Source organism: Monodelphis domestica, chromosome 7 (assembly GCF_027887165.1).
Source record: "Monodelphis domestica isolate mMonDom1 chromosome 7, mMonDom1.pri, whole genome shotgun sequence".
NCBI lineage: Eukaryota > Metazoa > Chordata > Mammalia > Didelphimorphia > Didelphidae > Monodelphis > Monodelphis domestica.
In genome coordinates, this window is record NC_077233.1 from 289,362,151 (window position 1) to 289,381,928 (window position 19,778).

Here is a 19,778-nt window from a genome sequence, read left to right on the forward strand (position 1 = left end):
TAATTTCTTTTTTGAGTCTCCAACTTGCAGAAATGCCTTCTAAGCCAATTGTCATTAACACTGGAGAGAGAGCACACTTAAGTATATTCTTTGGTACCTTGATGGAGAGAATTTTGTAACGACCATTTTGTAATCACTATTTCGGTATTCACATTAAGAAATTTTGTTACTTTATTTGTTTGAGTTTTCTCCAAAAAGGTATAAAGTAATGTTTTACTTTATGTACTTATAAAATGTTTTTCATTTGATATTAGAATCATGATCTTAAAATATCGACTTCTTTGGGAGATATTTTTATTTATAGACTTATGAGCCCAGAAAACATTTTTCCTAATTAATTCTCTATTCTTCATTTCTCTTTACCATATTATATTTTATCTGTCACAAAATCTTTTTTGTTTCTTCTTTAAAATGTCTTTGGAGTTTGTGGTTCAGGCTCTCATCATCTCTGCTAACTAATGCCTTAAAGAGACCATTTTTATTTCATTCTAGTTGTACTCCTCGCTGACTTCAAAATGTAGAATAGCTCAGGAATTTCTTCCTCATCAAGTTCATGCTTCTCCTATTGGCTTTTAATGCCTTGCATAGTGTGGACTCACTCTGACATGCTGTTTTGAGGTTCAGCTGGTCTCTTCACTGACCGCTGTGCCATTCTAATCCCTGTCTTTGTACTTTGCCTAATGCTTTTCCCAGCCCAAGAGGTTATTTCTGCCATTAATCCTTTCTTGCTTCTCTAGCCCATTGACCTCTCTATCTCTGAATTCAATAGTAGATAAGTACGTATTGGCACATAATTGTTTTCTAGTTGTCTTATAAGTATTTTCTCATCTACTCAAAGACACTGTAAGCTTCTTGAGGTCCAGGGACCTTGCCTAATAATACTTCCATTATAATGAATCTTTCATTGTTTCAATCAATTAATCAACCCATCAGAATTTTTTATTAAAGGCTTACTGACATTTTATTAAATGCCTATGAGACCCTGAGGATACAAGGACGAAGAATGAAACAATTCCTATTGGTAGTGTTGAACAAACCCTGGAGTTGTGGAACACTTCTCCATTGAAATTAATTACAGAGAATTTCATTGATATTTTAGAATTCTGGTTAAATTGGTATCTTTGGGGACTTTAAAGTTGGGAATCAGAAATTACTTCCCTTGCTACTTACTAGTTTCTACTGTATGCCAGAAACAAGATGGGCGGGAGGGGAGAAATATGTTCATTTTCACTTTGGTTTTCCTTAAAAGCTTAAAAATACTCTTCCCCCGAATGCTCCATTTCACCTGTTTATGTCCACCGTGAACTAGAACATCTGCTATTTGAAGCGGTGGTCCATGGTTCCTACACACAAAGAAGGAGTCTGCTAGGAAAACCCGACATTCACGCGTAGGAGATTTCCATTCAAACTCCTAGGCGTAATCGTGTGTGTGTGTGTGTGTGTGTGTGTGTGTGTGTGTGTGTGTGTGTGTGTGTGTGTGTGTGTGTGTGTGTGTGGTTGTTTCCCAGTCCTGGTTCTTTACAGGAAGTTTTCACTGCTGATTTGGGCTATTGTTATTTATCCTAATATGACTGAAGTCATTTTTCTGTGAGTACCTAACGTATAATCAACAACAAAATAAAGAGTTTCTTGCATTTGACTTAGTGAAAAATGAATTATGAAAGAACCCAAGAAATGCCATACTAGGTCGGACAGTGACACTAGGGGAAATTCAGTTTTCTTCCATCATGTCATCATTAACATTGAACAGCAAATGTCCTCAATTTTCTTTAATCTCCTGGTTTTGATTGTTCACATGGATTCTGCATAAGCCTGTTTATATTTTTCAGTGTCCAAAAAAGATAATTTTAGCCAAATTTTGCAAAATGATTACTATAACTAAATTTAAGCCAAAATCTATAGTAAATAGGCATTTTATAAATATTGTCCATCAAAATAATGCAATGTTCACCGCAAGAAAATGGAAGCATTCATATAAATCATTATGTATATTTTCTGGCTATTTTAGTGGATCGTGAAAGTTGTGTACAACAGGACCAAAGGATAATCTAGACTGTTCATCATCAGGTGGAATAGCAATGGAGATTTACCTTACAAGCAGCTGAGTCCTGTTGGAAACTGAAAACTATTTCAAGTTTGTCTAAAGCAGTTCATTACTCACCTACGGGTGCTGTCATGCCGGCTGATGATATTTGATGATGGCTTCCTCGGTTACTCATGACGTGTAAGAGGGGGATGTATTTTGCTGCCTTCTGTTTCTTGTTCTTAAATATCATCAGAGTTGCAACAAGACTTTTAAAAAGAAGGTCATTACAGAATTGCAGATTCCTCTTGCAGGACTGTAATAACTGTTTACATCACGATTTAGCTTTGTTGGCTTTGCTTTTGTTTCAGAAACAACTCAGTCAGCTCAGAGACAAAATGTAAATTCTCAATCCCCTGTAGGCACGTATGCCAAAGCTGATTTTGAGTTTGCCCTTGTGTTTCTCTACTCATTTTCTCAGAAGCAGTATCAAGCCAGAAGAAGGATGCACAGCGTGAAGACCTAATCCATTTGTTAATTTGCTATAAAGTGTTTTGAAAAGCAAGTTTACAATATAATGTTGTTGATGAGTTATATTTTTAACTTAGTGAAGACATACTACTCAACTTTCTTAATCGTTATTGGATGCTGATTCTTTAGATGTGGAACAAAGAGTTACGTTCTGACATATTAGGTCTATTTTTCATGTTTTTAGTTAGGACATTAAGATTAGTTGTTTTTTGTTTTTTGTTTTTTACTACAGGAAGATCTAATTTAGTTTTTGATAGTTGGAATAGTTCCTCTTTCCCCCTTCACCATTTCTTCTCAAGCTACACTTACCCATGAAACCCCAAAACTCGTAGTTTGAAAGCCAAGAGTTCCGATTCTTTTCCTTTCTAAAAAAATCTTATTATGAACTTAATCACTAAGTATACTTTTTTTAATATAAAGAAAAAACAAAAGAAAGTAAATTTGTTATATTCCTCTTTTTGGAAGGTAATATATGAATATATTATTTAATAATCAAAATGGTTTCATTTTGTCTCTTTCTATACTTTTTTTCCTATTCTTATAAAGAGGATATATTGATGTTCCTTTTTTTCTGTTGCGACCCGCTAACCCACCATTTCCAACTCCCGACTTTTCTTACCTGAAACAAATATATATTATTGCACAAAACAAATATACACATTTGCCACACCTGAAAATACATGTATTGTCCTATGCCTTTAGTCCAGTCGCTGCCAAGAGACTGAAAAGAAATTTCTTCATCTGTCCTATGAAAGGACCATTCAATTTTCATTGAATAGTATTTTCAGCTGATTTTTAGAAATTCATATAGATCTTTCCTGTTTTTTATTATTTTTTTTAGTTCCTCTGTGAATGATCTTTAGATGGAATGGTATAGTATATATTATGTAGCCCTCCCAGGCAGGCTACATTACTAGCAATTACATTGTTCTACTTTTTCAATGTATACAAAATAATGTAGAGCTCTAAGAAAATTTATTTACGATAATTAAAATTTCCTTGTATTGCTTCATTTAAGGAACTGTTTAAACTTTTGCAGTTTTAGATTAATTCAGCTACTTCAGATTGTTTTAAATATCTTGGGGGAAATAGTCATATGCTTGAAATATACTGTTAGAAAATATTAAAAGATTATACAGGAAATGGGTTATAAACAGGAATCTTTGTTTCCAGTGAATAATGTTTGGAAATGACCAAATAAAATAATGTTAAAAAAATTAGCAAATAATAAAAGAAAAGAAAAGATTATATAATAAAATCTGTATTTTTAGAAGGATACTTAGGGGAATAACTATTTTTTAAATTTTTAAATTTTATTAAATATTTCCCAATTGCATGTAAGTTTTTTTTACATTTATTTCTAAAAATGTTGAGTTTCAAATTCTCTTCCACCCTTCCATTCCTTCAGAAGCCAAGCATCATGATAGTAACTATACGTGTGAAGCCATGTAAAACAACTTCCACATTGGCCTCGTTGCAAAAGAGGACACAGAAACGAACACACGTAGACACACAAACAAGAAAAATAAAATTTTTTTAAAGTATGCTTCGGTCTTTACTTCATTAATCAGCTCAAAAGCGCATTTTTCATCATTGGTCCTTTGGAATTGTCTTGGATCATTGTCTTAATCAGAGTAGCTTAATCAGATCAACATAGTATGATCTTTGTTACAATATGCTGTTACTGTAAGTAATGTTGATGTAGATAATGTCTTCTCACTTCACTTTGCATTCAGTTCATATAAGTCTGGGGAAGAACTTTTACATAGCCTTTGTATCATATCAGTCTTGATGTCTTATTTATTTTTTTATACTATCTCATTTCTTTTTTTTTTTTTAACCCTTACCTTCTGTCTTGGAATCAATACTGTGTATTGGTTCCAAGGTAGAAGAGTGGTCAGGACTAGGCCATGGGGGTCAAGTGACTTGCTCAGGGTCACACAGCTAAGAAGTGTCTGAGGCCAGATTTGAACCTAGGACACCCAACTGCCCCCCCCCCCCCCATCTCATTTCTGTTTTGATGAATTTCTCTAGGTTTTTTTCGTCTTTTCTTCAACATTGACTTTAAATTTTGAATCCTTTTTTCTATGGAATTTTAAAAAATGTTTCTTTGTCTTCGTAGCTCAAGAAATGTATAAAAACTCCAGAAATTCCTTCCAAACATGTTAGAAACTGGGTCCCAAAGGTCCTGGAGCAGCGCCGACAAGGTTTGGAAGCCTATTTACAGGTAAGCTATCTTTTCAGTGCCTGTGAGTTTGGGGAAGCTAGAGGGTACATTCCGAATTATTAACTGTGTCGTGTTACCCACAGGAAAAAAGTCATGAAAAATTAATTTGACTCGGCCTTCTCCTGTACTAATTAGGAATGAGACATACAGAAAAGTAGCTTCGTTTGCGTTTTAGAGACGGGCTGTGATGCGCTTTGGGTGTTGCTTTTGATTCGGAGAAGGCTAAGACGACGTTCAGGTGATCATGAATTAGATGCGTCTTCAGTTTGGAATCCCTTAAAAAGCTTCGCCTTCCCTATTAGAGCCAACACTGTGAGTTTGTTCTCAGGCAGCAGAGCAGCGTGGACTGGGCCCGTGGGTGAAGCGACTGTCTAAGGTCGGATTTGAACCTGGCCCTTCCCATCTCCCGGCTGGATGCTCAGTTCCCTGAGCCATTGAATCGCCCCTTTCAATCTGGCTTTTAATGAGTAACTCTCAGGAAGCGCAAGAAGGCCCGCCCACGGTGAGGGTGGAATTAGGTACTCTCGGAGCCAGGCGGTTATTAGGAGGGAGTGGATGGCCCGGGGCTTCTGCGGCCACTGAGCCAGGGAAAGGAGTCCCTCACTCTGCTGGGGCGCCATGGAGAAGGTCTACACGTCCCAAAATGGGAGTGATCGGGGAAAGTAACAGCTCCCGGGTTGCTTTCGTGACCCAGCTCGGGGCTCCCGGGTTTGCAGGTGGTGCTGGGAGAAAGTACAAGCCTGGGCAATGAGAGAGAAGACCGGGGCTAGCGCCACCCTGGTAAGAGAGCCTGGCTCCTTGGACGGCGACCTCCGTCTGCCTTGGAGATGCACGCTAGTTAGGGTTGCTAGTAAAGGCGCCAGAGGGACACGAGCGCTGGTCAGCAGGCACGTGCTTGAGTGGGACGGAGGGCCGATCCCACGTCAATAATAGCCAGGAACCCAAAAGGACGGCCCCCCAAAGGTCTCGCTCCTCCTCCTTCCTTCCAGATTGGCTCCTGCCTGCTCCACTCGTCTCCAGTTGGGGAGATTGTTTAATCACTTTTAGGTTGCTAAACTCTCTGCCTCAGGCTGGATAATGAGTACAATTGCAATGACCAAAAAGGTTTGTACTTTCCCCAAAGGGCCATTTGTCACTGTGCCACCTCCTCTCTGAGGCCGAATATCTCCACGCAGGCAACCTTATTCTCCTGAATACCTCTTGGTGTGGCTTGGGACGTAACAAGAGAGTTAACATGTAACGTTAGGCAGAGAGCCCAGCCTCTCCCTAGTAGTGAGGACTTTTTCCTAATTAGGGGAAAATTGGAGAGACTGTGATGGAACTAAACTCTTTATCTAAATTCTCTAAAGTTGAAGACTTAGAGAAGACAATAGACTTTATAGGTCATTATTTTGCCCATTTAGCTCATTAAAATCAACTCATTATCATAACAAGATATTACAAAAGGCACCAATATATAGTTATCACTCTATCTCAGACTCCATTATAGAGCAGAGGTGTCAAACATATGATAGAGACTTGAAAAGAATTAAAATATTATTGGGAAACATTTAACAAAATAAAGGAAAACATAAGAATACAGATAATGCTCATATATGATTTTTAAAGTCATTTTTTAACATACAAGAATCTCTTTGTACAGTTTTGTGGTCCTTATTTCTATTTGAGTTTGGCAGCAATATTCTAGAGCCACAGTGGCAAACCTATGGCACACATGCCAGAGAGGGCACTTAGAGCCCTCTCTAGGGGCATGCATGCCATTGCCCACCAGAATTCGCTACTAGAAAGGCAGAGAGGGGTAGTTAGGTAGCTCAGTGGATTGAGATCCAGGCCCAGAGAGACAAGAAGTTCTATGTTCAAATCTGGCCTCAGACACTTTCTAGCTGCATGAGCCTAAGCAAATCACTTAACTCTCATTGCCTAGCCCTTTCCACTCTTTTACCTTGGAACAGATCCACACTATATATTTTTTTTTAAATGTTATTTCCATATTATTAATTTTTATAATAACCTTTTAAAACTAAAATGACAAATTATATACCCTTATAAACAAGTGATAAATCATATATTTTCTTCTGAGTTTCTACTTCCACAGTTCTTTCTCTCAATGTGGATAGCACTTGGTATTAAAATCACCCCTTACATTTCTCATAAGTCCCTCAAAATTTGATCATCCCACAATATTATACACAACTGTGTATAATATTCTCATGATTCTGCTTATTTTACTCCACATCAGTTCATACAGGTCTTTCCAATTCTTATAGAAATCAAGCAGTTCACCATTCCTTATAGTACAATAGTATTCCATCACCATCATATACCACAATTTGTTCAGCCATTCCCCAATCAGGAGATATACCCACATTTTCTAATTTTTTTTCCACCACAAAAAACATAGCTATAAATATTCTTTTTACAAACAGATCCTTTTCCATTATTTTTAATCTTCTTGGGATATATACCTAGTAGTGGTATTGCTGAGTTAAAGAGCAGGTACTTTTTAAAAGCTTAATTCCAAATTGCCTTTCAGAATGGTTGGGTTGATTCACAACTTTACTAGCAATGCATTATTATTCCCTCCAACATTTTGCACATCTTCTCCAACATTTATTATTTTCCCTTAACTGTCATATTGGCCAATCTACTCAGTGTGAGGTGGTACCTCAGAGTTGTTTTTATTTGCATTTCTCTAATTAGGAGAAATTTAGAATACTTTTTCATGTGATTATTGATAGTTTTGATTTTTTCATCTGAAAACTGCCTATTCTTATCCCTTATGTCAATTCTTATTCTTATGATCATATGTCAATTGGGGAGTGATTTGATTTCTTATAAATTTGACTTTGTTCTTTGTATATTGGAGAAATTAGACCTTTATCAGAGAAATTTGTTATAATTTTTTTCCCAGTTTGTTGCTTCCCCTCTAATTTTGGTTGTATTGGTTTTGTTTGTACAAAGCCTTTTTAATTTAATATATTCAAAATTATTCATTTTACAACTTGTAATGTTCTCTGTCTCTTGTTTGGTCTTACATTCTTCCCTTAGATCCACAAGGTATACTAATACACATTCAACTAATTTACTTTTAATGTCACTTTTTATGTTTAAGTCATAGACCCATTTTGAACTTATCTTGGTATAGAGTGTGAGATATTGATCTAAACCTAATTTCTGCCATAGTTTTCCAATTTTTCCAGCAGTTTTTGTCAGATGGTGAATTCTTATCCCCAAAGCTAGAATCTCTGGGTTTCGCTGAACACTAGACTGCTGAGGTAATTCACTCTTAGTTTATTCCATTGATCCACCCTTCTATCTCAAAGCCAGTACTAGATTGTTTTGATGATCACTGCTTTATAGTACAGTTTAAGATCTCATACTGCTAGGCTACCATCCATCACATTTTTTATTAGTTTCTTTGATATTCTTGTTTTTTTGTTCTTTCAGATGAATTTTGTTATTTTTTTTTAAGTCTGTAAAATATTTTTTGGTAGTTTGATAGATAAGGCACCATATAAGTAAATTAAGGTAGAATTGTCATTTTTATTATATTAGCTCATCCTATCCATGAGCAATTAATGTCCAGTTATTTAGATCTAGTTTTATTTGTGTTTTGTAGTTGTGTCTGTCTTGACAGATAGATTCCCAAATATTTTATATTGTCTAGAGTGATTTTAACTGGAGTTCTCTAATTCTTGCTGCTGATTTTTGTTGGAAATATATAGGAATGCTGATGACTTATATGGAATTTGTATCCTGCAAGTCATTAATTATTTCTGCTAGCACTTTAGTTGATTTTCTAGGATTCTCTAAATATACCATCTTATCCATAAAGAAAGTTTAATTTCCCCATTGACTATTTTAATTACTTCAATTTCTTTTTCTTATCTAATTGCTACCACTAGAATTTCTAATACTATATTAAATAATAGTGGTGATATTATCCACAATATTGATTCTAAGAAGGAAAGGCTTTTAAAAGGAAAAAAAAAAGGCAGAGGGACTTGGGCTGAGATGCTCCCTTCCCCCTCTCCACCACACCTGAGTATTTTTTTTTTTATTTTTACTTTTCCCACCCTGCTGTCCAGCAGCCCAATGAGAGTGCTTCCTTCCTCCTCTGTCTGGGGCAAGGTGGAAGGACAGGGAGTGGGGGGGCGGGGAGAAGGGCACATGATCTTTGGTGGGGTGGGGGCAACAGCTCTTGTTTTCTTTAAGGTTTGGTATCACTGTTCTAGAGTCATCCTGAAGACATATTATTAAAGTTGAGTTGCTTCCTCTCAATTTCAAAGCAGTTTCCGTTTCTTCTTTGGGATATTACTTCTCTGGAGTAGAAAGAAGCACAAAGGCAATATTCAACAACATTAAACTATAGTCAACTAGTTTTGTAAATCTCTGTGTTAGTCTAAATGAACATAAGTTTTGAAAATCATTTGCAAATCTAAAATACATAATAGGGCAAAAATGCCTCTTGATTGAAACCAAATTCAGTCAACAGTGGATTCTTTTAAACTTCTTCATAAGATTTTGAGCTGGAAAGAATTAGATCATCTAATCGAACCCCTCATTTTACAGTTGAGGAAACTGAGACAAAGAGAGGCAATTGATTTACCCAGGACCATATAGGTAAAAGAACTGACCTTCAAACACATTTCTTCTAACTTCAAGTATATTTGTTTTAAGTATTTTCTTCTCTAATTGTTACTGCTAGTATTTCTAGTATCATGTCAAATAATATAAACAAACAAATAAATAAAAAGTAAAATAATAATAAAGGTGATAATGGGCATCCTTGTTCCACTCCTGATCTTATTGGGAAGGCTTCTAATTTATCCCCATTGTAGATGATGCTTGCTGATGGTTTTAAATATACACTGTTTATTATTTTTAGGGAAGATCCTTCTATTCCTTTACTTTCTAGTATTTTCAATAGGAACGAGTGTTGTATTTTGTCAAAGGCTTTTTCTGCATCTATTGAGATAATCACGTGATTTTTGTTGGTTTGCTTGTTAATATGGTCAATTATGTGCATGGTTTTCCAAATATTGAATCATCCTTGCATTCCTGGTATGAATCCTACCTGATCAAAATGAATAACCCTTGTGATCACTTGCTGGAGTCTTTTTGGTAGTATTCTATTTAAGATTTTTGCATCTATGTTCATTAAGGTGATTAGTCTGTAGTTTTCTTTCTCTGTTTTTGACTTGCCTGGCTTTGTAATCAGTACCATATTAGAGTCATAAAAGGAATTTGGTAGAACTCCTTCTTTGCTTATTTTGTCAAATAGTTTGTGTAATATTGGGATTAGTTGTTCTTTAAATGTTTGATAGAATTGACTTGTGAATCCATCTGGCCCTGGGGATTTTTTTGTAGGAAGTTCCATGATGGCTTGTTCAATTTCTTTTTCTGACAAGGGATTATTTAAGTATTCTAGTTCTTCTTCTGTTAATCTAGGCAATTTATATTTTTGTAAATATTCATCCAAACCATCTCTATTGTCATATTTATTGCCATATAATTGGGAAAAATCATTTTTAATGGTTGCCTTAATTTCCTCTTCATTAGAGTTGAGGTCTCCCTTTTCATCTTTGATATTGTTAATTTGGTTTTCTTCTTTCCTTTTTTAAAATGAGATTAACCAGTACTTTATTTTATTTCTTTTTTCAAAGTACCAACTTCTAGTCTAATTTATTAATTCAGTAGTTCTTTTACTTTCAATTTTATTAATTTCTCCTTTAATTTTTAGGATTTTAAATTTAGTTTTTATCTGTCTTATGAGATCGTTAGCTTCTACTTGCCCAATTCTGGTCTTTAAAGACTGGTTTTCAGCTATGATAATTTGCTTTTTCTTTTAGGTTTGGTGTATCCTGCTTTTCATGGCTTCCAGCTATTTAATTCTGGTCTTCAGATACTGGAGACCATCATACCCCCACTGACTGACAAGGTCACAATTTGGGAGACGGGGCTGCAGGGTAGCCCCCAGAGAATGAGGCTCCCACTGATCCCTCTCTGTGACTTTTCTTTCTTTAAGTTCCATTAATAATGGATGATTATTGTTCTCTCTCCAATAAAAAAGAAATTATATAAAAGCAAAGACTTATAGAATAAACATATATCCCACCTTAATCCCCCCAGATTATTACCCTAAAAGATTACATTCGCAGAATTAAAACCTGAAGATCACTACCCATTACCACCCCCCCTTTCCCTCTCCACAGATTTATATTCACTCCCATTATAAGCCAGTGTGAAGATAATTTTAGGGTTGTGACTTAAAATCTAGATTTAATTGGCCACCAGGGGAAATCCCAAATAAAATACCTGTCAGTCTGGAAATTTATGGTAATTTATTTAATATAGAGGGAAGGAATTTAAGGAGAAAGAGGGAAGAGGATATAGGATTTCTCCTGCCTGGCCTGTGCCAGAGGGAGGTTAAAATTCCTGTCTCTAGGTCTCTAAAGAAGATTAGAGGCTTCTAAGAGGATAAAGTTGCAAAAGTAAAGGAGGGATACTCAGCCAGAAACTCACCACCGAACCAGACAATAGCTTGTAGCCATGCTAAGATGCCGAAAGGCTTTCAGCCAACTCTCTGCCACAAAAGGTACCAGAGAGAGGAAATGAGCCAATATATAGACCTTTCACCCTCGTGTCCCCTCCTCTAAATGCCCATTCTTTTAGAGTTCTCATCTTCTTTGATTAGATTATATCTTTAGAGTTACTTAACACTTCTTTGTTAAGTTCACCTTTTGTGAGTTACTTAACCTTTTTGTGATTAATTTAACCTTTATAGTAACTTAATGCTTTTTTTGTATTAAAGATCTTAAAATAGGCAGCTTAAAGTTCTAGCTTCACTATAAGGTAAGAGTTAAGTACCTTCATTGTTCAATCAGGAGATTACAACTTTATCTTCCCTTAAAGTACAGTGGAGTAATTTAGAGTTCCCAAGACATTCCTGATTTTGTTAAACTAAGTATCTTCATTGTTACAATCAGGAAATAGCTAAATCCAATCTTCACACCAGGCAACCCAAGAACATCATTCACCTTCAAGACAAATTCCACTGCATACAGAAATCAGGCAAAATTGCCAGGTGCTTTAAATTAACAGAAGAAAAATAGAACTTGTAAGTAGAGGGAAACCCCAAATCTGGTCTGTCTCAAATTACTTTCTAACCTTGAACCTAGCTACAAAATGTTTTGTTATCCATCTCCTAGGTAATTTTGATTGATTTTGAAAGCTGAGCAAAAGTAACACTTATTCTCCTAGGTCAGGGAGAACTAACCTCTAGATCATCCTTTTTATGTCACTCATCTATAGCAACAATGTTTTGTTGACTATCTCCCCGGGCTCCGGGTCTGTTGTTAAAGTTCTATGGAAACACATGTGTAGAAAATTGATTGTGTGCCAAAGAAATATGTGATCAGAAACCTATATAATAAATGAACCTCCAAGCTATGGCAGAATGCTATGTGATGTCTATGTATGTGGGACTGAGCATATAACATCTCATTTCCATTACTTGACTGGATCATCACATCTAGATGGAGTACACCCTCACCCTCTGAGAGACCACTGGACGGATCTTAAAGTTCAATTTGCTAATCATTTCATTTGATTTCTGGGCTTCTTTTTCCAAGTGAGAGTTTCTGTCTTTTGAACTATTATTTTCTTTTTGAACTATTTCTCACTTTTCTTGCCACAATTTTTCTACATTTCTCATTTGGTTCATCATCTCAAATTTATGCTCCTCAAGAGCTTGTGACCAATTTCTATTTTGGGGGGAAGGTTTGGATGTGTTTAGTTGTGTGTCATCCTCTGCTATCTCTTTGGTAGTCTGGATTTTTTCTGTATAAAATTATTCAGGGTCAATGCTTTTCTCTTGTTCTTTTTGGTGGTTGAAGATTGTATTTCTTGGGCTTTTCTGTCCATTTCTTTGTTGGTTTTCCCAGCCAGAAGTCTGAGTGATGAGGGCAGGCTCTCTGTGTATGGAGCTACAGAGTACATTTTGCCTTGAGGCTATTTTTCGAGTCTCCCTGGTGTCTGCAGTGTGCTGCCCCTCTCTTTTCTATCTGTGAGCCCAAGGTCCACATTCCTCAGCCTCCTGTGGTCCCAAATCTAGCTGCTCTTAGGGGTAAGTCTGTGGTTTTTCCACCAACTCCCAAGAACCTAGAAATTGCCCCATGATTGCTCTGATTCTGGCACGCTGGTTCTCACTGGTGCTGTTGGTGGAGTGGGGGAGGGTTGATCAGCTCCCATTTTGGTTGGAGTTATTTATCCCCCTTATAGTGTGGAAATGCCTAAAACCCATCTACCTTCAAGGTGAGTTCTACAGTAGAGCCCCTTTGCTCATCTGATTTTGTTTTGTTTTTGTCCTTCTGAGGCACTTTATATTGGTCCGTGGTGAGGAGAGGAAGAGCCTTGTTTCTACACTGTGGCCATCTTAACCCAGAAATCTTGTCTTAAGTATTTACCCTTGAACTACTCCAAGTTTTCTCAATTCCTAGTTATATTGTTAGCCTGTCTTGCCAACAAAAAGATTCAGGAATAATTATTATTATGAATTTTGTCCCTTGTTAATGCAGGATTATCGATATAGAGTCAGCCCTGAATATGTTGGGTTTTATGTAATATTACTTCAGAAGGAACTCAGATTTTGCCTCAACGACATGTCATCATGATTAGTTCTGAATGCGAGATTCATTTTATTCCAGATAGGACTATTACCTATGGCTGGAAAGCACATGTTTGTTTGTTTTAATTTCAATAAAAAGCCTGTGGCAATTGTTACATTCACCCTAAATTAAATTCATCCAATCTGGGGAATTTGTTTAGTTTATAGCTTTTGTGGCAGGAAAAATAAGTGCGTGATTTTCCCTTGATGGATATCGAAGCCTCCCTCCAGACCTTTTTATGTCAGAGGACTACGACAAGGGTCATTGACGTAGCTTCCTCGTGGCGGAAGGATCACAAGCTAGCGATTGAAGCTCGGTAGCGTTCCCATCAGGCTTCTGAGTGGCGCGGCTCACCAGGAAGCAGGCTAGCCGAGTGGGTGCTTTATGAGAGTTCGTGCCGTGTCCTAGAGGGCCTGCTGGTATCTTCGTGTGTTCCTACTCCAGAAGCGCTATGTTAGGTGGACTTGACGCGAGCCGGGCTCGAGCACCGGCGATGGCTATAGATGTAGGTCTTGAGTGGGGGAAGGCGACGCCGAGTAAGTTCGATTGTCCACGTGGCCATTCTGTGCCTGGTGATCCGGACAGAAGCCGTGGAGAGGCTCCCGGGGTCTGTGAGCATCCGTCGGCTAGAGTCACGGGTGACTGTGTGAGGCGGCTCTGAGGGCCGCGCCCTGACCACGATAGTGCCGCAGGCTGCTGCCCGGAGAGTGAGCTCACCTGTGAGCTGGAGCCATCGTGATTCTGGGGCCCAGCCGCGGTGCTCGGGCCGGATTCGGCATGAAGGCCACAAGTCTCTGATTACCCAAAGGAGATACGCGCAGCCCCCAAAACATGGCCGAGCTTTAGAGAGGCTGAGAGGTTTGAAAAGACGACCCTCCCCCGCAGGGACCTTTCTAGAGACGGAACGGGTGGCTTGCTGGCTCTCGCAGAGGCTGCCGAGGAAATCGCTTCCCTTTTTCCCTAGGAACAGTCAGTGTCCTTTCTGTGCGCTTCGTAAGTGCGGGGTGAGGAGCCCTAGGGTGGACACGGGAACATGGGGTCTTGTGGGGACAGGAGAAGGCGGGGGGCAGTCGGGCTCTGGTTCAGGAGACGTCGTTCGAACACGGCACCGGCTGGCACCACTTCCCCTGACCTGAGGACCAGCAAGGACGGTCATTAGCCCGCGACAAGAGGCCAGTGCTCGAGGCTGGCAGAATGAGGGACCGAGGGCTCCGACACCCCCACACTGTAGCAGAGGCCGCTGCAGCACGCAGTCGTAGTCAGGACTGGCTGGACCCCAGGAATGACGGGTTGCAGACGTCCCAGAAGCAGAGGGCCCAGGGACGCGGCCCGTGGAGGCACCCCAGTGGTCAGCAGGGCCCAAGACTGGGTGTCAGCAGACACTGGTCTACTATAGTGCTTATTGTGATCTGAGCATGCCTGGGCTGGGGGACACCCTTCTTGTGACAAGGAAATCACTTTAAAAGACTGATATATATTAATTTAAGGTCGCCAAGGAATTCAGCTATGTAATTCCTAAATGAAAAACTCAAGTCAGCTGTCAGCCTTTTATAGAGTTTAATTACAAACAGGAGGAAGAAAGGAATGAGAGAGAGAGAGAGAGAGAGAGAGAGAGAGAGAGAGAGAGAGAGAGAGAGAGAGAGACAGAGACAGAGACAGAGAGAAAGGGGAGAGAAGGGAATAGGGCTTAAATACCCCTTCTGTTTAGGCTGGGCCAAAAGGCCCAAGCCCTTAGATAGCTGGGGCAAAGAAAAGAGATCAGTCCCTATTATTCACGTGACCAAAATGGAGAAACAGTCTCAGAGGCCCCCACTTTCAGCTTCCTTCAGAGCAAGCTTCTCAGAGCACCTCTCCAAACACCCAGAGCCAAAACTCTCTAACCACCCTTCAGGCCTCAGACCCCTCTATCTTTAAGGAAACCATCCAAGTTGCCTCCCCTCAGTTCTCACATCTACCAATCACTGTCCATGTCTTCCCTGTGCCAATGGAGGCTCTAGCTTAACCCAGGACCGCCCAGAGGTCTGTGGCTTTGCACATGTCTGTTGAAGGTCATATTCTCAAATAATTAAATCTTGATCTTTTGCTACAGCCCTTCCTAAATCCTGTTACCCTGAGTAGGGTAGAGATTGGAATAATTAAATTTTGATCTATGCTGCAGCCCTTCCTAAATCCTGTTAGGACTGAGTAGGGTGGAGATTGCAATTTCCAAGACCTGATTCTGTCATTCCAAGTATCTCTATTGTATCAATTCTAAAATCAATCATGACTCAAAGAACTTCCTGTTCTATGCTTAAGCATAGGCCAAAGCCCTTTCCATTGTTCAGCAAAAGGTTTCTGTCCTAAAGTAATCTTAAGAAGGGAGGAGAAGGATCCTCCCATGCCAATGGGGTTCACATTCCAATAGCCAAGACCCACTATCAATAGGAAATTTTTCAAGTATGAAATTTCCCAATGGTGAAATTTCCAGCATTTATAAGTCTAAGAAATTTTAAGGTTTACATTCTGGACTGACGTTGCTGCCCCGGTGAATGGCGAGGCAGAAGCAGCCTTTTTACGACTTTGTCCTATAAAGCTATTTCAAGGTGTGGTCAGTGAACGTTTCATTGCTGAGCCTTTACTGGCCCGAGGTAAGCCTTGCCCAGAATCAATGTTATCATTTAGTTAGTGAATAAACAACATTTTTATTCTTTTGAATACTTTTCTCCTTCTGTATCCACTATTTTTCTGTCTTTAAGTACTCATATGTCCATGTGGCCCAACCCTGCATCGTCTGTAGAGCTAATGCGCTGTTTTTGTATCCTTTTGTAACTTAATAAAGAGACCGACTAAATAGCGGGTGCTTTAGGGAGAATTCAGCGCACCTCTCCTGTGTACGCCAAGCGTTAGATTTCGCGAGTCTGAGCTCTCAAAGTTCTCAATCTGCTTTTTAAAATAAAAGATATTTAACATGCAGCTTCCGACTTTCCGAAGGGCTGCTCTTAAACAGTAGCTGAAATAATCCACGCATTCATCGGCCCCCAGGAAGGACTATGAAGTTCAGATAGTATGAAATACTGGGTAGAAACTCTGCAGCAGCGCTGTTACGGAGGCTGCGAGCATAGAGAGACAAACTGCTCTTTGTCCTCATTAGAGACTGTGCTCTGTGTGTTAAATAATATTAATGGCTAGAATTGTCAGTACTTAACAGTGCTTTCCTTGTAGAAGTGATTTTATTGATCGATACAGACTCCATGGAACAAGGGCAGATGATTTTACTGATTTTATCGAAATGTTAACGAAGTTTGTTGGTGTATCCTGTATCCTTAACTAGATCTAGATGATGACGTAGATTAAGAAAAGCAGACTGCCATCCATCTCTTTTGGATCTGGTAATAACTGAAATCCATCATTGCTTGCAGCTGGTTTCAGATCTCGGGTGCATACATGTGCATTTCTAGGTTCCCGGTCAGGAGCCCTTCGACAGGTTTCCTTCGGAATAGGCGTTCCAAGCAGGAAAAGCCGAGCTACTCCTCCCAGATCGTTTGCCGTGTGTCGTAAGGACCCTTATGACCAATAACATCCTCAAGACACGCATGTCTCATCTTTGTTTGTCCTCAGGGTAGGTCCTGCACCTCGTAGGTGGTTAATAATGCTGATCAGATAGCACCGATCTAGCCGAGGGCTGTAGGCTGTGAACTCTCGTGTTGTGCAGCTTCTGTCTGCACCGCCCCACAACACATGACAGCATCTCCTCAGTACCCCCAAGACCTTCTTTTCGGTTTGTTTACATCTCATGGATGCTAGGGGATCATTTGAGATAGTCGTCAGTTAGGACTCCTCTTCTGATCATGACATCCCGTCTGATTGGAGAGGTGCTGCAGCCTAATTGTACCCGCCGTTTGGGCTTCCTCTTTGGGTCCCTTACAACTCTGATTGCCTTGAGTTTGTGCTAGTCCAAGGCTACAGCCAGACAGCGCAGCAACTCGTGCAAGTTCTCTTTTATTGACCTAAGTGACTTGCCTTTATCTAAAGGTGTCATTCTTTATTTTTAAAAATCAGGAGCCGAATACTTCTAGAAATCAGTCACACATATGTCTATATGCATGTTGGCATAGTAGGCACATGTGTGTACATCCATACATGTAATGCATATTTTGTATATCCACCTATATGTAATTTAAATAAGGTGAGATGAATGATTTGTTCCTTCAACCGCCCACCCCTTCCAACATATATATTTACATACATATATAACCTGTGATGCTTGCCTTGTTAAGGGAGAAATGACGTTCTGCTGGCAGGATTGAATTTCTTCAGTTTATTATCATGTCTAGTCTGAAGAGAAACTTTGGGTTTTAAAAACATGTCCTGGAGGAGAGCTTCTAAACAAGCAGAACATGCTGGTAAACCCAGAGGTTTAGCGCATGACTTGAAAGAATGACTCCATATTGGAAAGAGGGAAAGCAACTCAGACAGAAAGAAGGCAGCTGGTGTGGCTGGTGTTCCCTGCTCTCCACTACTTCCTCAAATCTCGCTGGAATAGCGCCACAGGTGAAAGAGATGTCTCAGATGTCTTCAGGTTGGTACTGAATTTCCCCTTTGAGAAAAATGACGCAGATGTTGATGTTTTGCTTGCTTTTCCTTTTTTTCTTCCTGTCAACTAGTACTTATTTAAGTCCATAACTAGTCTTACCTTATGACAGTTTATTTAAATTTGTCAAATATTAAATTTGAAAACCAACTCTGCACGTGGCATCAGGAAGATGAGTTTTTATACTGACTCGCACCCTTCTTCTGTGACCCTGGGCAAGTCATACTCAGCCTCCCTTTCCTCATTTGTAAAATGGGGATAATCATATAATAATAGCACCTACCTTGTTGCATTATTGTAATGATCAAATGACATCGCAGGCACATAGCTTTGCAAATCTTAGAAATTAGTACAAATACTAACAGGTATTCTTTTTTTTATAAACACTTATCTTAGAGTCAGTACTGTGCATTAGTAAGGGCTAGGCAATGGAGGTTAGTGATTTGCCCAGGGTCACACAGATAGGAAGTGTCTAAGACCAGATTTGAAACCAGAACCTCCTGTCTTGTAGACCTGACCCAATCCACTGAACCAGCTGCCCCCAATGAGAATTATTATTAACACTGACATATAAAGTGATCAATAATAACTGTTTGTGATCTGTGAGTTTCATGCTTATGAATGGGAAATCAGAAAAAGACAGTGGCTGAAGAATTTAGACAAGAAAGGGAAAGAGGGCATGTCCAGATCAACAGGATTTTTGTCTTACCTTGGAGGCTCTTGAGCTGTATGAGAGCGAATTTCATGGAGTGCTATATTCTTATCCATTAGATTTCCTCCTCTATTATTCTCATTCTTTCACTGATCTTCAGTCTCTTCCTGTCTGTTGGCTCCTTCCCTGATACCTACAAATACTCCCATATCTTTCCCATCCTTAAAAAAAAAACCCTATTTGTTCTGTCTGGCCTTATTAACTAACATTCTATATTTTTCCTCCCTTTTCTGACTAAACCCCTTGAGAAAACCATCCATAATAGGTGCCTTCACTTCATTCCTTTAACTATCTTTATGCCTCATCATTCAATTGAAACTGCTCTTTTTCAGAGTGACTAGTTTTCCCTTAATTGCCAAATCTAATTGTCTTTTCTCCGTTCTCATCCTTCTTGAGCACTCTACAGGCTTTGGCCCCATTGATCACCCTATTTGCCTTAATTCTCTCTTATCCCTAGGTTTTCTTGGCATTACTCTCTCAATTATTCCAATGCAGAAAATTCTCAGATCATTTTATCCCCCCCTAAACCTGGGCCTCTAGTCTCGCCTCTCCAACTGCCCATTAGACATCTCCTACCAGGTGCTCTATCCATGTTGTGACATGTCCAGAACCGCCCCCATTAGCTTCTCTTCACTCCCACCATTTCCCGTTTACCTGGGCTCACACCTGGCAGCCTCTCAGACTCCTCACTTTTCCCTTTACCTGCTCTATATAAAATCTGTTGCTGCATTCTATTGACTGTATCTTCATAACATCTCTCGTGTGTGCTCCTTTCTCTCTTCAGACGTCTCCAAAATCCTAGGAGAGTTTTTTATTACTTTACACCTGGACTATTTCAGTAAGCTCACAGTCGGTCTCCCTGCCACCGGTCTCTCCCCACATAGCACCCCCATTCATTAAACTCCGCCATCTCCCTCTTAGATGACATGAAATTCTCTACTTGATTTTGCAACCTTTTGCAGACTGATCCCTTTCTACGTTTCCAGACTTCATACACTGCACTCCCCTCCATTGATCTGGAGTCCAGTGACCCTGGCCTCCTGGCT

At 39.3% G+C, this 19,778-nt stretch overlaps 1 protein-coding gene across 5 annotated transcripts in view; it reads left to right on the forward strand.

The window, feature by feature from the left end:
* SNX24 (sorting nexin 24) overlaps window positions 1-19,778 on the forward strand; it is a 212,071-nt gene that overhangs the window by 129,097 nt on the left and 63,196 nt on the right. For 3 of the 5 annotated variants that reach the window (XM_016423740.2, XM_001363596.4, XM_016423741.2), the window contains one exon: window positions 4,677-4,781. The exons of the other annotated variants lie outside the window; for them this stretch is intronic. In XM_016423740.2, coding sequence (XP_016279226.2) covers window positions 4,677-4,781 — 105 coding nt within the window. The remainder of the gene's footprint in view (window positions 1-4,676; window positions 4,782-19,778) is intronic. 5 annotated transcript variants of the gene reach the window in all.